At 43.4% G+C, this 17274-nt stretch overlaps 1 protein-coding gene across 2 annotated transcripts in view; it reads left to right on the top strand.

The window, feature by feature from the left end:
• Nucleotides 1-1047: 1047 nt before the first annotated feature.
• The window catches only part of LOC143936035 (uncharacterized), a 42978-nt gene continuing 26751 nt past the window's right edge, over nucleotides 1048-17274 (top strand). The window contains exons 1-3 of one of the 2 annotated variants that reach the window (XM_077460320.1): nucleotides 1048-1204; nucleotides 10205-10267; nucleotides 14066-14222. In XM_077460320.1, coding sequence (XP_077316446.1) covers nucleotides 14094-14222 — 129 coding nt within the window. In that variant the 5' untranslated portion in view covers nucleotides 1048-1204; nucleotides 10205-10267; nucleotides 14066-14093. The remainder of the gene's footprint in view (nucleotides 1205-10204; nucleotides 10268-14065; nucleotides 14223-17274) is intronic. The other variant, XM_077460321.1, reaches the window with a different exon arrangement.

Below are 17274 nucleotides of genomic sequence, written 5' to 3' on the forward strand. Positions count from 1 at the left end.
TATCACAGACTATTGCACAGTATGGGCTCAGAGCAGCGCTGTGGGCACTACAGATCCAGCCCACAGCACTGCTAAAAATGATTTCTCCCCCTCTCCCCTCTCACTGTACCGATCGGTACAGAGAGGGGAGGGAGGAACCGCCGTCACGTCATTTTGTTTACAAGTGATTACTCTGTCATTTGACTGAGCGATCACATGGTAAATGGCCACTACAAGCGGGCATTTACCGCGATCTGTGATGCGCTGGGTTTTCCTGACCCAGCGGTCACGGATGTTTGCGGGAGCGTGCCTGAGACCGAAATTCTGGGAGGACATCCATGGATAAGCTGACCGCGCTGTAGCCGTCTTTCGGCTATGGCCCGGTTGGCAAGTGGTTAATTCATTTTTTATTTTTAAATTGTTAATTCTTTTGTTTATAGCGCAAAAAACTAAAACCGCAGGGGTGATCAAATGCCACCAAAAGTAAGCTCTATTTGTGGGAAAAAAAGGACATCAGTTTTATTTTGGTACTGCGCTGCATGTCTGCGCTATTGTCAGTTAAAATAAAGTGGTCAAAAAGGGGGATAAACCTTTCCGGAGGTCAAGTGCTTCAATATGGGAAAATGTACCTTTTTTGATTTGACATTAATGTGAAATATATAAATAAAATATTTCTTATAACATTTATATCTTTCATCATAGGACTCAATAAAAAAAGTACACATTATTATTATTATTATTCAGGATTTATATAGCGCCAACAATTTACACAGCGCTTTACAATATAAAAGGAGACAATACAGTTACAATACAATAAAATACAAGAAGATTAAGAGGGCCCTGCTCAGAAGAGCTTGCAATCTAATAGACACATAGTCTATCTATAATCCCTATCATCTATGGTCCCTACAAAACTGTCAGGTTAGTGCCCTTCTATACTTTATGAAGGTTGTACTTCAAGATCCCCAGGAAACCCTTTATATGCCAAGATCTGGCCAATAAATGGAGTGAAAAATCTGGGCGTGGTTAGTACATAACCCCAGGCTGCTGACTCAGTGGGCGTGTCCCTTAAGTTACAAATATAGGAAAAGAAAGTGAAACTTAGAGAGCAGATACATTGTGGCGTAACTGGTCCCCCGAGTTACACTTTGTTTTCTCCTGGACACTGCCGGAGACTTCCAGCTGAAAAGTGAAATTCTGCTTTGGGTGTCACCGAATAACAGAGGTGAGTACAAGCGGAGCGTGTTCTGAGCCGAACGTCTGACTTCTAGGAGGAGTTGGAAAGGTTTGTAAACATTTGTGTTTGCTGTGTTCTGATAGAAAATATAAATGGACGTACCCTTTAATTAGATCTCAACTGCCCTTGTATTCCCGACAGTTAAACCGCACAGAAGGAATGTGCATTTTATCCGACATATACATCCTAACCGAATGACTTATATTTTATAATCCGCTGGCAGTGTATCACGACCTATTAACTTTTTATTTTTTTTTATTATTATTTTAGAAAATATTGTTTCACTTTTTTTTTTTTCATACTTTGTTACATCTCATTGCTGCATACCTCCCAAACCCTTTGAGATGGGAACGAAGGACACCTATTAGCAAAAGTATGTAAGCATAGGACACGTCCCCCTTAAAGAGGAAGTAAAGTAAAAAAAAAGGAAGAAAAAAAAAAAACACCCTGCAAGACAAAGGCATAATGAGCTAATATGCATTGCATACTAGCTCATTATGAAGTACTTACCTGAGATCGAAGCCCCCGCAGTGGTCCTCGGTCACCACCTCCGTCGCCGCCATATATCCCACGGTGACTTCCGGGTATTGTGGCTCTGGCGCTGTGGACGGAGCCGCGATTACATCACTCCCACGCATGCGCGCTGGTGCCGTTACATCGCCGTTAGAAACGGCACGCTCAGTGCACCTGCGCCCGACGTCTACAGCGCATGCGCCGCAGACATCGGTGCCGCTATTCTTGCAAATATCTCCTAAACCTCTTAGGTTTGGGAGATATTTCTTGCACCTACAGGTAAGCCTTAATCTAGGCTTACCTGTAGGTTAAAGTGGTTGTAATGGGCTTACAATCACTTTAAAGTGGCAGTAAACCCATCGATTTAAAAAAAAAAAAAGGCATGCCGGGAATGCTAACTGCACATTGGCTGTGCTCTCAGCCAAACTATCAAACCATCCAATGGCTGGTGTCATAACGAATCACATGTGCAGCACCATAGCAGTTGAAGATTAAACAGAGGCAAAGATGGCAGCTTCCTTGGCTGAAAACGATAGGGGAGTTTACTTCCACTTTAAGGGCCAGTTCACACTATTGCGATGCAAGAACATTGCAAATCAATTGTGGGTTCCTGCATCGCACCCGGCACGCACGGCAGTTCACACTGCCATATGCAAACTGCTGGGGAGTGTCATATGTTAACGACACCTCCATTTCAGCTCGCATATTGCACTGTGAACTGACAGTTCGGACATGAATCGGATCGCATATGTGTGAACACACATGCGATCCGATTCTGGTCTGAACAGAAAAAAGGTCCTGTGCGTGTTTACACTGAATGCAGTGCGATATCAGCCATACTATCTGTATGGCTGACATTGCACCGCACAGACATCGCATTTAATGTGAACAGCAGTGGTGCTGCGAATTACATGCGATGTCTGGCATCGCAATAGTGTGAACTGGCTCCCGTGTCCTGCTGCTGTGTCCATTGACACAGACAGCAGGATTCGGTTTCACTCCCACATCATTGGATTTGATTGACAGCAGCGGGAGCCAATGGCTGCGCTGCTATCGATATTATCCAATCTGGAGTGGGTGTGCTCGCCCCCCGGCTCAGGTAAGTAACACAGGGGGGCTTTTGGGGGGCTGGTGCACTACAAGAGGTTTTTCACCTCAATGCATAAAACCGCGAGGGTTTACAACCCCTTTAACGGAGAATTATACAAAAGTCAAAGATTTAGTTAAAGGGGTTGTAAAGGTTCGTGTTTTTTAAACAACAACAATGTCATACTTGCCTCCTCTGCAATGGTTTTGCACAAATCAGCCATGATTCTCCTCTTCTGGTGTCCCCCTGCGGCACTCCTGGCTCCTCCTTTTCTTGATTGCCCCCACGGAGAGCCACTTTCAATGGGGGCACTCGCACGCTCCCGAGTCCTGCTGCTTCCATTGACACAGACAGCATGATTCGGCCCCAGCTCCCGTGTCACTGGATCCTGTGATTATATCCAATGGCTCCTGCTTCTATTATTCTATCCAATGAGGAACCGAGACAGCGGCTGGAGCTTCTGGGCTTGTCCCCATCACTGAAACGATCAAATGCGGGTAAGAAAAAGAGGGGGGGGGGCCTCTGGAGGACAGCTGTAGCGCAGAAGGTGAAAAAATGTGAGGGTTTACAACTCCTTTAACCACTTGCCAACAAGCCGTCATCATTGTACTGTGACAGGTTGGCCGTTCCTGTGAATCGCCGTCATTGTACTGTGGCAGGTTGGCTCATTCCCGCTGTCATTGTACATCAGCTTGGGGGCTCTATGTTGTGGGCGCGGCAATGGTGGCCCAGCTGTACAAATGTATGTGGGCTCGTAAAATCCCTTTTGTGGGCGTTTCCATTGGCCAGCAGGGGGAGCAGATCAGCAAGTGGGTGGACTCAATGTCCGCCGGCCACCTGCGATCCTTCCCCGCAGTTACAGAATGGGGATCTGCCTATGTAAACAAGACAGATCTCCGTTCTGACGGGAGATCACTAGGGTTGCCACCTCATACCTTTAAACCTGAACAGATATGAATTACACGGGTTCTGAGACTAGTTCGATGCAGATAAGGCACCAAGTGAGTTTAATTACCACCTTAATCAGCCACAGAACCTGTGTAATAAATATATGTTTGAGTTTAAAGGGATGAGGTGGCAACTCTAGACATCGCACAGATCCTGTCTTTCTACTAAGCAGGAAGACGGATCTGTGTGTTTTCCCAGGCGGCCCATCCCCCATACAGTTAGAACATACCTGCAGTAACAGTGCATATTTTTACTGATTACTGTAATGTCACTGGTTCCCAAAAAAGGTGTCAAAAGTCAGGTGTTTAATCTTACCACTGCAATCTCGCAGTCCCGCTAAAAATCGCATGATCACCGCCATTACTAGTTAAAAAAAATAATAATAATAATAATAAAAATGGCATAAAACTATTCCCTATTTCAGTGTTTCTCAACTCCAGTCCTCAAGGCGCCCCAACAGGTCATGTTTTCAGGTGTTCCATTATTTTGCACAGGTTATTTGATCAGTTTCACTGCCTTAGTAATTACCACGTCATCAGAGGGAAATCCTGAAAACATGACCTGTTGGTGTGCCTTGAGAACTGGAGTTGAGAAATGCTGCCCTATTTTGTAGACACTATAGCTTTTGTGCAAATCAATCAAAAAAAAAATAAAAAAAAAAAAAAAAATATATATATATATATATATATATATATATATATATATATATATATATATATATATATATATATATATATATATATATATATACACACGCTTATTTTTTTATTTTATTTATTTTTTCCTAAAAAATTTGTAGAAGAATACATATCGGCCTAAACTGAGGAAGACATTTGTTTTTTCATATATTTTTATTTATTTTTTTTGGGGGGGGGGGAGGATATCTATAATAGCAAAAAGTAAATCGTATTTATTAATTTTTTTTCAAAATTGTAACCCTTTTTTTTAATTTTATAGCGCAAAAAAAATAAAAACCGCAGAGGTGATCAAATACCACAAAAAGAAAGCTCTATTTGTGGGAAAAAAATCGCATAAAGTTTGTTTGGGTGCCACGTCACATGTCCGCAATTGTCAGTTAAAGCGACGCAGTGCCGTATAGCAAAAATGGTCTGGTCACTTGGGGGGGGGGGGGTAAATCCTTGCAGTCAGTAAGTGACTTAAACGTAAGTGAGTTAAACCCACAAGCCCTCTTTTTTTTTTTTTTTTTTTTTTCTTTTTTCTTTACAACTACTATTCCCATATACTGGCTGATGACCCCTACTCATTCACCAAAAAAGTGTTTGAAAGTAAAAAAAAAAAAAAAAGTTTTTGACAAATTCTTCATGAAAAAAAACTCCTCTAAAAAAATAAATGTCCCCCAAAGTAGGTCCAACATCAATCACGATCAACATCAACCTGCACAAAAGAAAAAAAAAATAGTTTCTATTTAGGGAATGTGTGACAGTGCACAAAAGTATACGGGAACAGAGCGTCATTACATCCTCCTCCCTAAGGCCCTACCCTGTTTGTTTTAGATATAGATATAAAAAATCTCTATTATATCTCTGAGATTATGTATACGTATACGTATGTGTGTGTGTGTGTGTATATCTCCTTTAAAACATGTAGCCTTCTGATCAGTCAGGTGACATCATGGGTCCTTACAAATGTTAGTGTTGCATTGTCTAGGACACTGTGTGCAATCAAAGATTGGGACATCACCAGGGGGGAGGTGTGTACTGCAGCTAAATCATCGATATTTTTAGCGCCGCTTTACCGTTGTTTTAGTGGCGCTATAAGCCCCCCCCGCTAGCGGCCGAAAAGGGGTTAAATCTGCCCGTTTTGCCAACAGTATTGCAGCGCTGCCCTATTGCTTTCAGTGGGGAGCAGCGGTGGAGGAACGGCGAGTTCACTGCTCCAAAGAAGCTGCTGGCAGGACTTTTTTTGACGCACTGCCAGCGCACCGCTCCAGTGCCTCCCTCGGGCTTTCACAGTGAAAGTGAAAGGAGATGCTTTTTTTTTTTCAGGTGCTATTTTTAGCGCTGTAGCGGCTGAAAAATGCTGGCAGTGTGAAAGGGGTCTTAGTTTATTTTGTTCAGTCCACTGGTTGAGCAAAAAAAAAAAAACTGTGTTTGGCCAGCATTACTTTGCCCTTCATACGCTGTGCCAGAGGGGGTTCATTTACTAAAGGCAAATAGACTGTGCACTTCGCAAGTACAGTTGCACTCTGCAGGTGCAGCTGCTCCAGAGCTTAGTAAATTAGGTGAAGTTTCACTTTACAAAGAACACCCAATCACATGCAAGGAAAAACAAAGAAACCTGCATTTTTGCTTGCCTGTGATTGGACGATGGAAGTCGGCAGAGTTTACCCTCATGTAGGCTTGATTCACATCTATGCATGTTGCTTCTGAGCATTTCTGCAGTGCTTGTCGCGTTTTTGGACACGCATTTTTGCCGCATTTTGCGTTTTTTTTTTTTTTTTTCCCCAGTGTGGTTGCTTGGCTACCAGCTATATACAGTGAGAAAAAAAAAGAAAAAAAATTGCAAAACGCGGTACTTGCGTTTTTGATGCGGGTCCATTGACTTCTATTACATGCAAAACGCTGCATTTTGCATTAAGAAAAGTCCCCGACTCTTTCCAAAAACGCAGAGGCACAAAAATGCATTGATGTGAACATGTTCCATAGGAACCCATGTTAAAAAAAGTCCCTGCATTGCTGCAAAATGCATCAAAAAAGCATTAGTGTGAATCAAGCCTAACTAGGCTCTGGAGCAACTGCACTTGCAAAGTGCCCAGTCTACTTAATTGGCGTGGTGGGTGATGTGGTGATCAACATTGATCATCTGTACTTCCCTTATGCACCACTTTGTTCCAACACACGCAACATTTCCGCTCTGATCCCCTAGGGTAGAGGTCTCCGAGCTTTTCAGTAAGAGGAACACATTGTATACTTTACAACTATTCGCAGATCAAAAAAAATTCAATATAAATGAACGAGTCCCCCTTACATCAGACTCCCCATCAAAGATCCCCTCCATTAGAGTCCTGCTTAGATCAGAATGCTCATTAGAGTTCCCCTTACATCAGGGTCCCCATCAGAGTCCCCCTTACAATAGGTCGAAGTGGAGGCTATAGGCAGCCTCTGCTGACTTCATTTATCAGTCAATGGCGCCACTGACTATCTACGGGGCAGAAAAAATCTTTCATAGGGCCAGATGTGGCCCACGGGCTGTAGTTTGGAGACCCCTGCCCTAGGGCAATCTATATTAAAGAGGAAGTAAACCCTTATGGGTTTACTTCCTCTTTCATTCCCTGCAAAGGTAAAGCATAATGGACTACTATGCATCGCATAGTAGCCCATTATGTGTCACTTACCTGACACAGGAGCCAGCGAAGTCACCGCTGTCCCCTGTAGTTCCGAGCGTCCATCTTCTTGGTGGGTCTTGCTGCTCCGGCGCAGTGGCTTACCCAGTGCGCCTGCGCGCCGCTGACTACGGCGCATGCGCCGTAGACAGTGGTGGCTGTCTTCAGGTAAATATCTCCTAAACCGTGTAGGTTTAGGAGATATTTCTTGGACCTACAGGTAAGCCTTAATCTAGGCTTACCTGTAGGTCAAAGTGGTTTGTAACCACTTTAATAGCTAGTTATATTTTGTGCATTTAAACACATCTAACCTTTTTTAAACTATAACTAAAGGCAAATCCTATTTTAGTTTTTCTATAGAGTGGGAAGGAATTGGAACACCTGCTGTTTGTGCCCCCATTAGGAAGACTCACTTTCCCTACTCCTCGTCCTGTTTACTGTTATCACCAACAGGGAAAGTGAAAGAAAAATCACAAATGTTGAGTTGTCCCCAGAACAGGGATAGAGGAGTAATCTTCCAATGGGGACACAAGTTCTGGTGACCACCAGGCATTCCTTCACTTTGGCGCGATGAATGCAGAATGTTATCAAAAAATACTGGTGGAACATTTGCATTCATCAGCCAGGAAGCTGTGCATGGGATGTACTTGGACATTCCAACATGACAATGATCCAAAACACAAGGCCAAGTTGACCTGTCATTGGCTACAGCAGAATAAAGTGAAGGTTCTGGAGTGGCCATCTCAGTCTCCTGACCTCAATATCATTGAGACACTGTGGGGAGGAGATTTCAAAGGCGCCGTTCATGCAAGACAGCCCGAGAATTTACAGGAACTGGAGGCTTTTTGCCAAGAGGAATGGGCAGCTTTACCATCTGAGAAGATAAAGAGCCTCATCTACAAATACCACAAAAGACTTCAAGCTGTCATTGATGTTAAAGGGGGCAATACACGGTATTTAGAACTGGGGTATGTCAACTTTTGATCAGGGTCATTTGGCTAGTTTGTTGTGATTATGATTTACAAAAGTAAGCACAGTTGATTGATAATAAATAACTTTTGATGGTTTTTGTGTTATCATTCATATTATCTGAAGAAATCACAAATGCTGCCAGGGTATGTAAACTTGTGAGCACAACTGTATATGATTTTCTCACAAGCTTAAGAACACGCACACATCACATTTAGAAATATTTAGTTTTACTGGATTGAATGTACATGCACTGAAGAATCTATACATCTATTACCTGCCTGAATTGGCTGATGTCAAAGCCATGCTGTGGGTGGACTGCCGGAGATCATGGGCCCCTCTGCAATACCATCATACCTACTGCTGAAAGGTCCCATCCCCTTGCTCTGCCCGTGTGCCCCCTGCAGGTGGCACCCCCCCCTTCTCCATGTTATACTTCCCCCCCACCTACTTCTTTTCTCTGCCTCCTATGTAACCCCATTCCCCTCTTAAATAACCTACTACAAGTTGCACAATAAATCCCAATTTAAATACCACCTTGTCGTTCGGTAACTACTTGCCTTAACCATTGCATAGTAAGTATTGGGTTCCCTTTTACTACGCAATCTGTAAGTGGGATGTATTTTATCACCTCCTCCTGGCACAGGACCCTGGATCTCCACTGCTAATACTTACGCTTTTATCATCCCGTTTTAGGGAGCCCTTGTCTGTTCTCTGCTTGGCTTTCCCTCCATCTTTAGGGTACCTTTTGTACAACTCCGAATATGTGAAATGCTTTCTAGATAATTACTGTAGCTTATACCATATAAGACTAACGACTATGCAGTGGATTGTAATATTTGTCTTAATTGTTTCCTTCCTTCTGCTTTGTAATGAGATAACTTATAAATTAAGAATGCAAAAATAAAGGGGTATCTGATTGGAGCCTATTTTTGGATGTTGCTGTAAGTAGTCTGTGTTTAGATTCGATTGTGTCTTTATCCAGACCCTCTAAGCCAGGGGTCCCTGAACGTTCTGGGCAAAGGGCCAGGTTACTGTCCTTTAAACTTTAGGGGGGTCAGACTGTGCCCAGTGGGATTAGAAAATGTCCTGACGTCTGTGGGAGTAAACAATGCCACATCATTGGTATTAGGGGAGTAATGGTGTCCCATTATTGGTATGAATTGGAGGAATAGTACTCAATCATTGGTTTCAACGAGAGGAATTGTGGCCCATCATTGGCGTCAGTGGGAGGAATAGTGCCCAGTCATTGCCACTAGTGCAAGGAATAGTGCTCCATCATTGGTTTCACTGAATGGAATAGTAACCTATCACTGGAGTCGGTGGAAGGAATAGTGCCCAATCATTGGTGTCACTGGGAGGAATGGTGCCCAATAGTTAGTGTCAGTTGGAGTAATAGTGCCGCATCTTTGGTATCAATGGGAGGAATAGTGGCCCATCATTGCTGACAGTGGGGGGGGGGTAATAATGCCCCAAGGGCCAGATAAAAGCAAGCAAAGGGCCGCATCCAGCCCCCGAGCCACAGTTTGAAGACCTCTGCCCTAAGCACTGTTCCAGCCACAAACATTTATATTTCTCGACGCAGAAGAGAACATGGCGTCCCGTGCTGTGGCCCGATTGGAATGTTTGATGTTTAGAGCTCAAATTTTATTTTATTTTTTTTAATTTTTTTTGTAGCTTTTCAACCTAACTTTTATGTAACAATGTTATGCAAATAGTTACCAATCAGATCATTTATTATAGTCCTATCAATGAAAGGAATTGTCTAATTAGTTTCTATTCGGTACTGCACATTGCTGCTTAAAGGTCATTCCAAAATATACACTGTGGGCTTGAAATAAGTATTGTTGGCATTAGAAGTCATGGAGTCATCGGTCATCATTTACCTTCCATGTTGCCACTGCAGGCTGGAAAATAAAAGTAAGGATCTGCTTGCTATAGGAAACATGGATCCATTTGGATTCTTCTACTTTCGGTGGCTGAGTGCTTGCACAATGTTGGTTATATAATGATGGTTTCCTATAAACTGCACCCTGTAGATCATAAAAGAAAGTGAAACTTGAATTTAGTAGAACTGTGCTGAGCCTGGATCAGGCGATTTTAAAAGTTTGTTCTCTTCAACTTACAGGGACAGCAAAGGATCTACATTGTGGGACAAGTGTTGGGTTTACTGGGTGTCACCGGATAACAGGTAGGAGTGCTGCTAATGATAATTTAGAACAAAATACATTGCATAGGATTCAAATGCTTTATACCTGTAATTTGATGATAACTTAAACTATACAATATATTGTTGTGAGAATTTTACCTTGTAAAATGCAATAAAACTTATTAAAGTAAGCTTTTCACAATTACAAGACAAGAAAACATTTTTTTTTTTTATTATTATTTATTTATTTTTTTGTACAAATTTTTACTGCAGCATTTTAATATAGTATCCAGGGATATCTTTCCACTGTTAGATGAGAGGGGAATTCCCTTCTTAGACTTAGACCCGAAAAAGATGTCCCCATTGGAAGATTTCCTTCTGCTGCTTGTTCTGGGGACAACTCAAAAATGTTGGATTTCCCCCTCGTTTGCTTTTTTTGTGATTATGGTCACCGGTATAAATAAAAGAGGTTACCCTCCCTAATGGGGACACAGGCAGCAATAAAACATCGAAAGGGTCAAACCCTTCCTCGCTCTATCCAAAGCTAAGAAAGGGTTTTGCCTAGAGATACACTTTCAATTCTTTATGCTCTCTCACTTCCTAGACCCAAGACCTTCTGAGCAAGTGGAAACTTATGCTGGCCATACACTATTGAAAAAAATCGGCCGAACCTATTTTTGAAAAACGGCAACTCGGCCATGAGAGCAGAAGAAAATTCCCAAACTTGTCCTTCGTGTTTTTTTCGGCTCAAAAATGTCCCAATGATTATTGATTTTGTGGCCATTAACTGGCCAAAAAACGAACAAACTGGCCAAATGACCGGATTTCGGCCAATTTTTGGTATAGTGTATGGTCAGCATTACACAAGCCCGTGCACTCTTCCCATGTGTCAGAAAGCCAGCATGGTGATTGGCTGCTCAAGGACCAAGCATTACATTTTGGGACGGCTGGGGGTGGGGAATTTCACATGTTCCCCCATATCTGGAAGTACAGAAGTAATATATATTAAAGTGTATGTAAACCCAATCCCTAAAATCTCGTTTAAAGCATTAAACCCATTAATTTGTTTGTTACTTAAATGGCCTATTTCTGTTAAAACAAAGTAAATAAAGAGTAATGAGACGTCAGGGGGAATGATTCACTTCTTGCATACCTTTTATTCCCTTAACAGATATTGTAAAGACCAGAATTTCAAAGAAAAAGAGTAATAAAATGAGATCTCTATTTTGATAACCATTTTATACCAGCCTTTCTCAACCTTTTTTTCTTACCCCAGAGGAACCCCTTTGGGTCTTGGGGTACCCTTAATATACAATTTTATTGGGATTAGTGGGGAAAAATGGAAAGTGGCACTGGCCCTGGAACTATGCAAATGCCATTAAATGGTAGGCCAGTCAGCCACAGGTCAAGGAACCCCTAGCCACCTTTTGGAGGAACCCTGGTTGAGAATGGCTGGTGTATACTGTATATCAAATGGTAATCAAGTAATGTGGGTATGCTTGTAACTTATTATAAAGCTGACATATCATATAAGATATTGATCACTTAGGCTGCATGTATATCCTTGGAAAAGTGGACTGTGTTCCCGGAAAAGTGTTGGATGAAAATTTGCATATGGAAGATGATCCGTGATGTACGTTATACAGCTATGGTGTTGCATTGGGTTCTTTCGTGGTCCCAACCAGGGAAACTTGTCAATGTTGATGTGGAAAATTGTACTATACGCTATGGGTAATCCATGTCTCCTGCGCTAGTGCCCTTTCAGCCTTTTGGTATAATGCATCTTAGTATACCGCGTTTCCTGAGTAAAACAGACATAACCACCATCCTTAGCTCCACAGGCCGACTTGTTTCTGGAGCCTGTGTTTTGTTTATTTAGAGTACTTATGAATAGCGCTTGACGGCTTCACAATCAGCCAATCAAGCACAGGCAAAACGGAGGAGTTATACAAATCTCAACCAATGAACAATGACTAGGGGAAGGTCTGGGTGTGTCTGTGCAGGGACAGTGTGTATGATTCCCCACCGCTTGTACACTTTTTTTTTTTTTTTTTTTTTTTTTTTTTTTTTAAGCTGTGCTCTCCAGTAAGACAAAGAAAGCCGCTTGGCTGGCCTTGACATCATGAACACTGTGCCTGACCACAATGCACACAGACTCACGTTTTTACCATTAATGTGAATCCCTATTCTGCATTGTTCAGAGAACAACGCATATCCGGATTATTCTACCATTCCTGAGGATGGGAGATTATCTGCAGGAACACGTCACAACCCCTCCCCATGTGCTGATCAGACACACAGACATGAACGTACACCCCCCCCCCCCCCCCATAACCAATAATGTCTTTGCAGAGTGAACACCCGCCCCCCCCCCCCCCAGATGATCGTCTGTGCATTGCACAGACGCCCTTCGCTGGCAGACATATTCTCACTCTGCAAACACCTCTCTGCAACCTTTAGGAAGTTTTCCACAACCAAATGGGTCTCAACTGGACCGCTGCATTTTTTTTTTCTTCCATTTTTGTGGAGCTTCGGGAGTTGTGGCTCCTGCCCAGCCCCGTGACTCCCGCCCTGCCCCACGACTCCTGTACAACCCTGCCCTGCCTCCCTGTAGCTCAGTCGAGTGAAGTGTTCAGCCGGAAAAAAGCCTGCATGCTCTAAACGGACCAATGATGGCTGCACTGCAGGCTATAGAGAGGAGGTGAGAGCACTATAAACTATGGGGGGGGCAAGCGCCATCTGCAGGGGAGGTGACAGCTGTGGACCGCAGTGGGGGTGAATTTGTGAAGGGGGGGTGAAGTTGTTAAAGCTTGAAAGAGGGATAGGTTGTGCAAAGTAAGAGCTGATTAGTGTGGGGGGGGGGGTAGGTGATACAGTGGCAAAAGCTTGTAGGGGGAGCTGGCAGGTTGTTTGAAGGTGTAGTTGTGGACTGGGAGTGTAAGCTGTAGATGTTGAGAGGTGGTACAATGGTGAGTTGTGGGGGGGGTGCTAAGATGACATGCGGATAGGGGTGCAGAATTGAGGAGGGATAGAGGAAACAAGAGGTGTGTTGTGGACGGAGGGAGTAGCGAATCGGGGGAAGAAGTGGTGAGCTGCAGACAGAGGAGAGAGAGAGAGAGAAGTGGTAAGCTGCAGACTGAGGGAACAAAAGGTGAGCTACGGGGGGGGGGGGGGGGAGAAGAGGTGAGCCGTGGACAGGAGGGAGGAAGAGGTGAGCCGTGGACAGGAGGGAGGAAGAGGTGAGTTGCAGACGGGGGGGGGGGGGGGGGGGAGAGAGGTGAGCTGTGGAAGGGGGGTATAGGTCATCTGTGGACAAAGTTTGTAGAGGTTTGAATGGAGAGCACAGAGGTGAGCAATATATGGTTACATTGGGGGAGATATGCAAGTACCGTCCATTGATTTATTAATTTGTTCTGTGCCCTGTGTGATACACACGCCTAATCACTGCAGAGTACACTTTCCTGAGCCCTGTATGTCATGCACTCCAAAGTGCCGCACTCTATGCCCTTTGGGCCTACATGGATTTGGCGCTGCTTTACTTCTCTCCTCGTGGAATGACAGGATTGGGGGTGGAGAGTTGGCTGAGTTGGGTGAGTTCCTGCACCTATTTTCTGAAGGAAAAAGAAAAGCCCAGCTTCTATTTTATATGTTTAGTGTTGAGCATTCACATAACAGAAGTATGTATCCCTGTGTTTTTATTTTGTAAGACCTTTAGTGCACATGTCATCACATGGAGGCATTAGGAGCCGTGCTTTGTCTTTTCTTACCCCAACCAATGACAGACAGCCATGGAGGGCTGAGCAGGAGTGGCTTCTAATTTGCTATTTCAATCTCTTACAGTCTCTGATTATTCCGCGATATTGGCAGCATGTCTAACTATGGTTTTTCCTGGGGTAATGATGAACCAGGCTGGGACTCAGAATATGACTCTACCTGGGAAGATGATGATGAATACTATAAGCTTCCAAAGCAGTTCAAGCCTAAAAGATCTCAGCAGGTAAGAACCTCAAAAACAAGGGACTTGAAAATGTATGACCTACTGCTTTTGTTGTTCCAAAATCAGTTACTGTTTATCCTTTATAGTACTGTACAGAACAGGGAATAAAAAAGGGAATTAGGTAGGTTGCAAAACACAATACTGATGCTTTTCTTTTTACACAGTTGCTAAAAATGTATGTATATAATGTCTGTAATGTCATGAGACACATCATTTCATTTTATTAAACATTACCTTTCCTTTTCACTCTGCAGTCATGTGTGGTTTCCTAAAAGGTGAAAGGAGTGAGGAGCACCTGATGCTGCGAACACACGTCCGGACATTGCGTCAGACTAGGTCCGAAGGGATTAGTCCTTCGGACAATCCGATTGTGTGGGCTAGTCCGCTCGTTTTTCGGAAAAAATAAATAAATCAGACGGACCTAGAAATAGAACATGTTTCAAATCTATACGACAGACTCAATTCCAACAGACTAAAATCGGGAAAACCGTTCGTCTTTGTGCTGGTCCAAATATGACGCAAGGGAAGCTATTGGCTACTGGCTATTGAACTTCCTTGTTTAGTCCCGTCTTATGTCATCCCGTTCAAAACTAACAGACTTTCGAACGGACTTAGTCCGTTCATGCTTGGGCAAGTCCGTTCGTTCAGAAAGTCCGTCGGAACTCCGCCGAAAAGTCAGTCGGGAAGACCTAGTCTGCCGGAAAGTCCTTTCAAGTGTATGTGGCATGAGTGAAGTATTAGAATAGCATGTTTAATGCGCAAAGTAATGCACTTGCAGAAAAGCAGAAATCAGGGGCATATCTGTGTGAAAGACGCCCCCCTCGATGGATGCCCCCTTCGATCTGGTTTCCCAGGCATCCAGATCATGTTGGGAACTGTGAAGGGCGCTGATTCCAAAACCAGGAAAGGGAGAGGATCCAGGCAACCTAGCGTGGACCGCACGAAGGGACATTACGTCACCCGGAGGGCCGACCTCGGTGTAGGGAGGACGTCTTTCACACAGATATGTCCCCTGATTTCTGCTTTTTATGGAAGTGCATTACTTTGTGCATTAAACATGCTATTCTAATGCCCCGTACACACGATCGGATTTTTCGACAACAAACGTTGGATGTGAGCTTGTTGTCGGAATGTCCGACTGTGTGTATGCTCCATACGAAATTTGTTGTCGGAAATTTCCGCCAACAAATGTTTGAGAGTAGGTTCTCAAATTTTCCGACAACAAAACTTGTTGGAAATTGCGAGCGTGTGTACACAATTCAGACCCATGCAATATTCCACACATGCTCGGAATCAAGCAGAAGAGCCGCATTGGCTATTAAACTTAATTTTTCTCGGCTCGTCGTACATGTTGTACGTCACCGTGTTCTTGACGTTCGGAATTCCCGACAACATTCCAAGACAAGTTTGAGCCAACATCCATTGGAAAAAAATCCACGGTTTTGTTGTCGGAAAATCCGATTGTGTGTACAGAGCATAATACTACACTTGGGTGCGCCTCCCTCCTTTTCCTCTTTTTGCATTCTCACAGAGTTCTTCTGGATACACTCTGGGGGTGGCTGGCACCTGAACAATTTGTTACACACCTAAGTTGTCATGGACTACTTCCACCATACTAAGGACTAATACCACTCATATATACAGAGATGTATATATATTTTTGCACTAACTGTGCAGACCCAGCATTGTTGTGCGCTGGGTGACTTTCTTCTTTCAATGTGTTTCCTAAAGCTGACAAAAAAAGTCAACCACCTAACCAACCAGCAGTGTTTTGCATACCGTATGTGTAAAGATCACCCCCTGAAATGTCCTGTTTGGTGATATGATTTGATCCCTGCTTTACTGAGAGGCTGCTCTCTTAGAACTGATCATGTGACTAGAGGAGGCCCACCCTCCACCTAGTTTACAGGAATCGGTCAACAACTGCCATGCCGGTGTGTATATTTCAATTAGAGAGAGGAAGGACACGGCAGTGAAATCAGATTATAATGAATATGGTGAGTTTGGAAGCATACACCACCTTTCTGCCCATGTTTTAGACCCATATTTAGGTTTTAACATGACACATGGTTGCATTCCCCCAACCTACTTCAAACCCAACCCAACCCCATCCCCCACTTACCTGACCTGAATTGTGGAGTTATTCTCCCTGCAGTGTCCTGCTTTTAAATTTTAGTATGGCTGTACATGGTTAGAGATCTGTGAACAGGAAGCCTACAAGTCCCAGAAACGTACAAATCTCAATGGAGCACTGATGTCACCCCGCTTGTTGTCCATTGCACTTCATACAGACCTGGGGCTGGGGGTAAAGAAATGCAGGAGCCTGTGCAATACCCTGAGATTCATTAATCATGGTTGCAATGCTCTGCAGACTTCATATTGATGTATGCCCAACATAAGGAAAGTATTGGCAGTAATCTTATGCCGCGTACACACGATCGGAATTCTTGTCGGAAAAAGCTCTGATGGTTTTCCCGACGGAATTACAATGGAATTCGGCTCAAGCTGTCTTCCATAACATGGTCACATCAAATTCCGATCGTTTATAACGCGGTGACGTACAACGGGACTAGAAAAAGGAAGTTCAATAGCCAGTAGCCAATAGCTTCTGTCTCGTAGTTGAATCTGAGCATGCGTGATTTTTGGCGTGTCGGAATTGCATACACAGGTTTGGAATTACCAATAGAAAGTTTTTCCGTCTGGAAAATTGAGAACATGCTATCAATTTTTGGCTGGCGGAAATTCGGACAGTTAAATTCCGATGGAGCATACACACGGTCGCATTTTCCGATGAAAAGCTCTCATCGGTCTTTTTCTGGCCGGAATTCCGATTGTGTGTACGCGGCATAAGAGAAATATATTGCAGTTTTTGTGTTATATCTTTAAAGATTGGTAGTTTTCAGGAGTAGATACTAGTATGATTGATAGACAAGCAGGTCACCCGCTAGGGGCTACTGGGGAAGTACAGGCCAGCTTCAATATACAGTAGACATTACTTTAGTGTGGGTAAAAAAGAAAAAGGAGAAAGACCTTTTTGATTCGGACTTTAAAG

This window comes from Lithobates pipiens, unplaced genomic scaffold (genome assembly GCF_037356315.1).
Source record: "Lithobates pipiens isolate NorthernLeopardFrog02 unplaced genomic scaffold, aLitPip1_a1.2 Scaffold_28, whole genome shotgun sequence".
In the NCBI taxonomy this organism is placed as follows: Eukaryota; Metazoa; Chordata; class Amphibia; order Anura; family Ranidae; genus Lithobates; species Lithobates pipiens.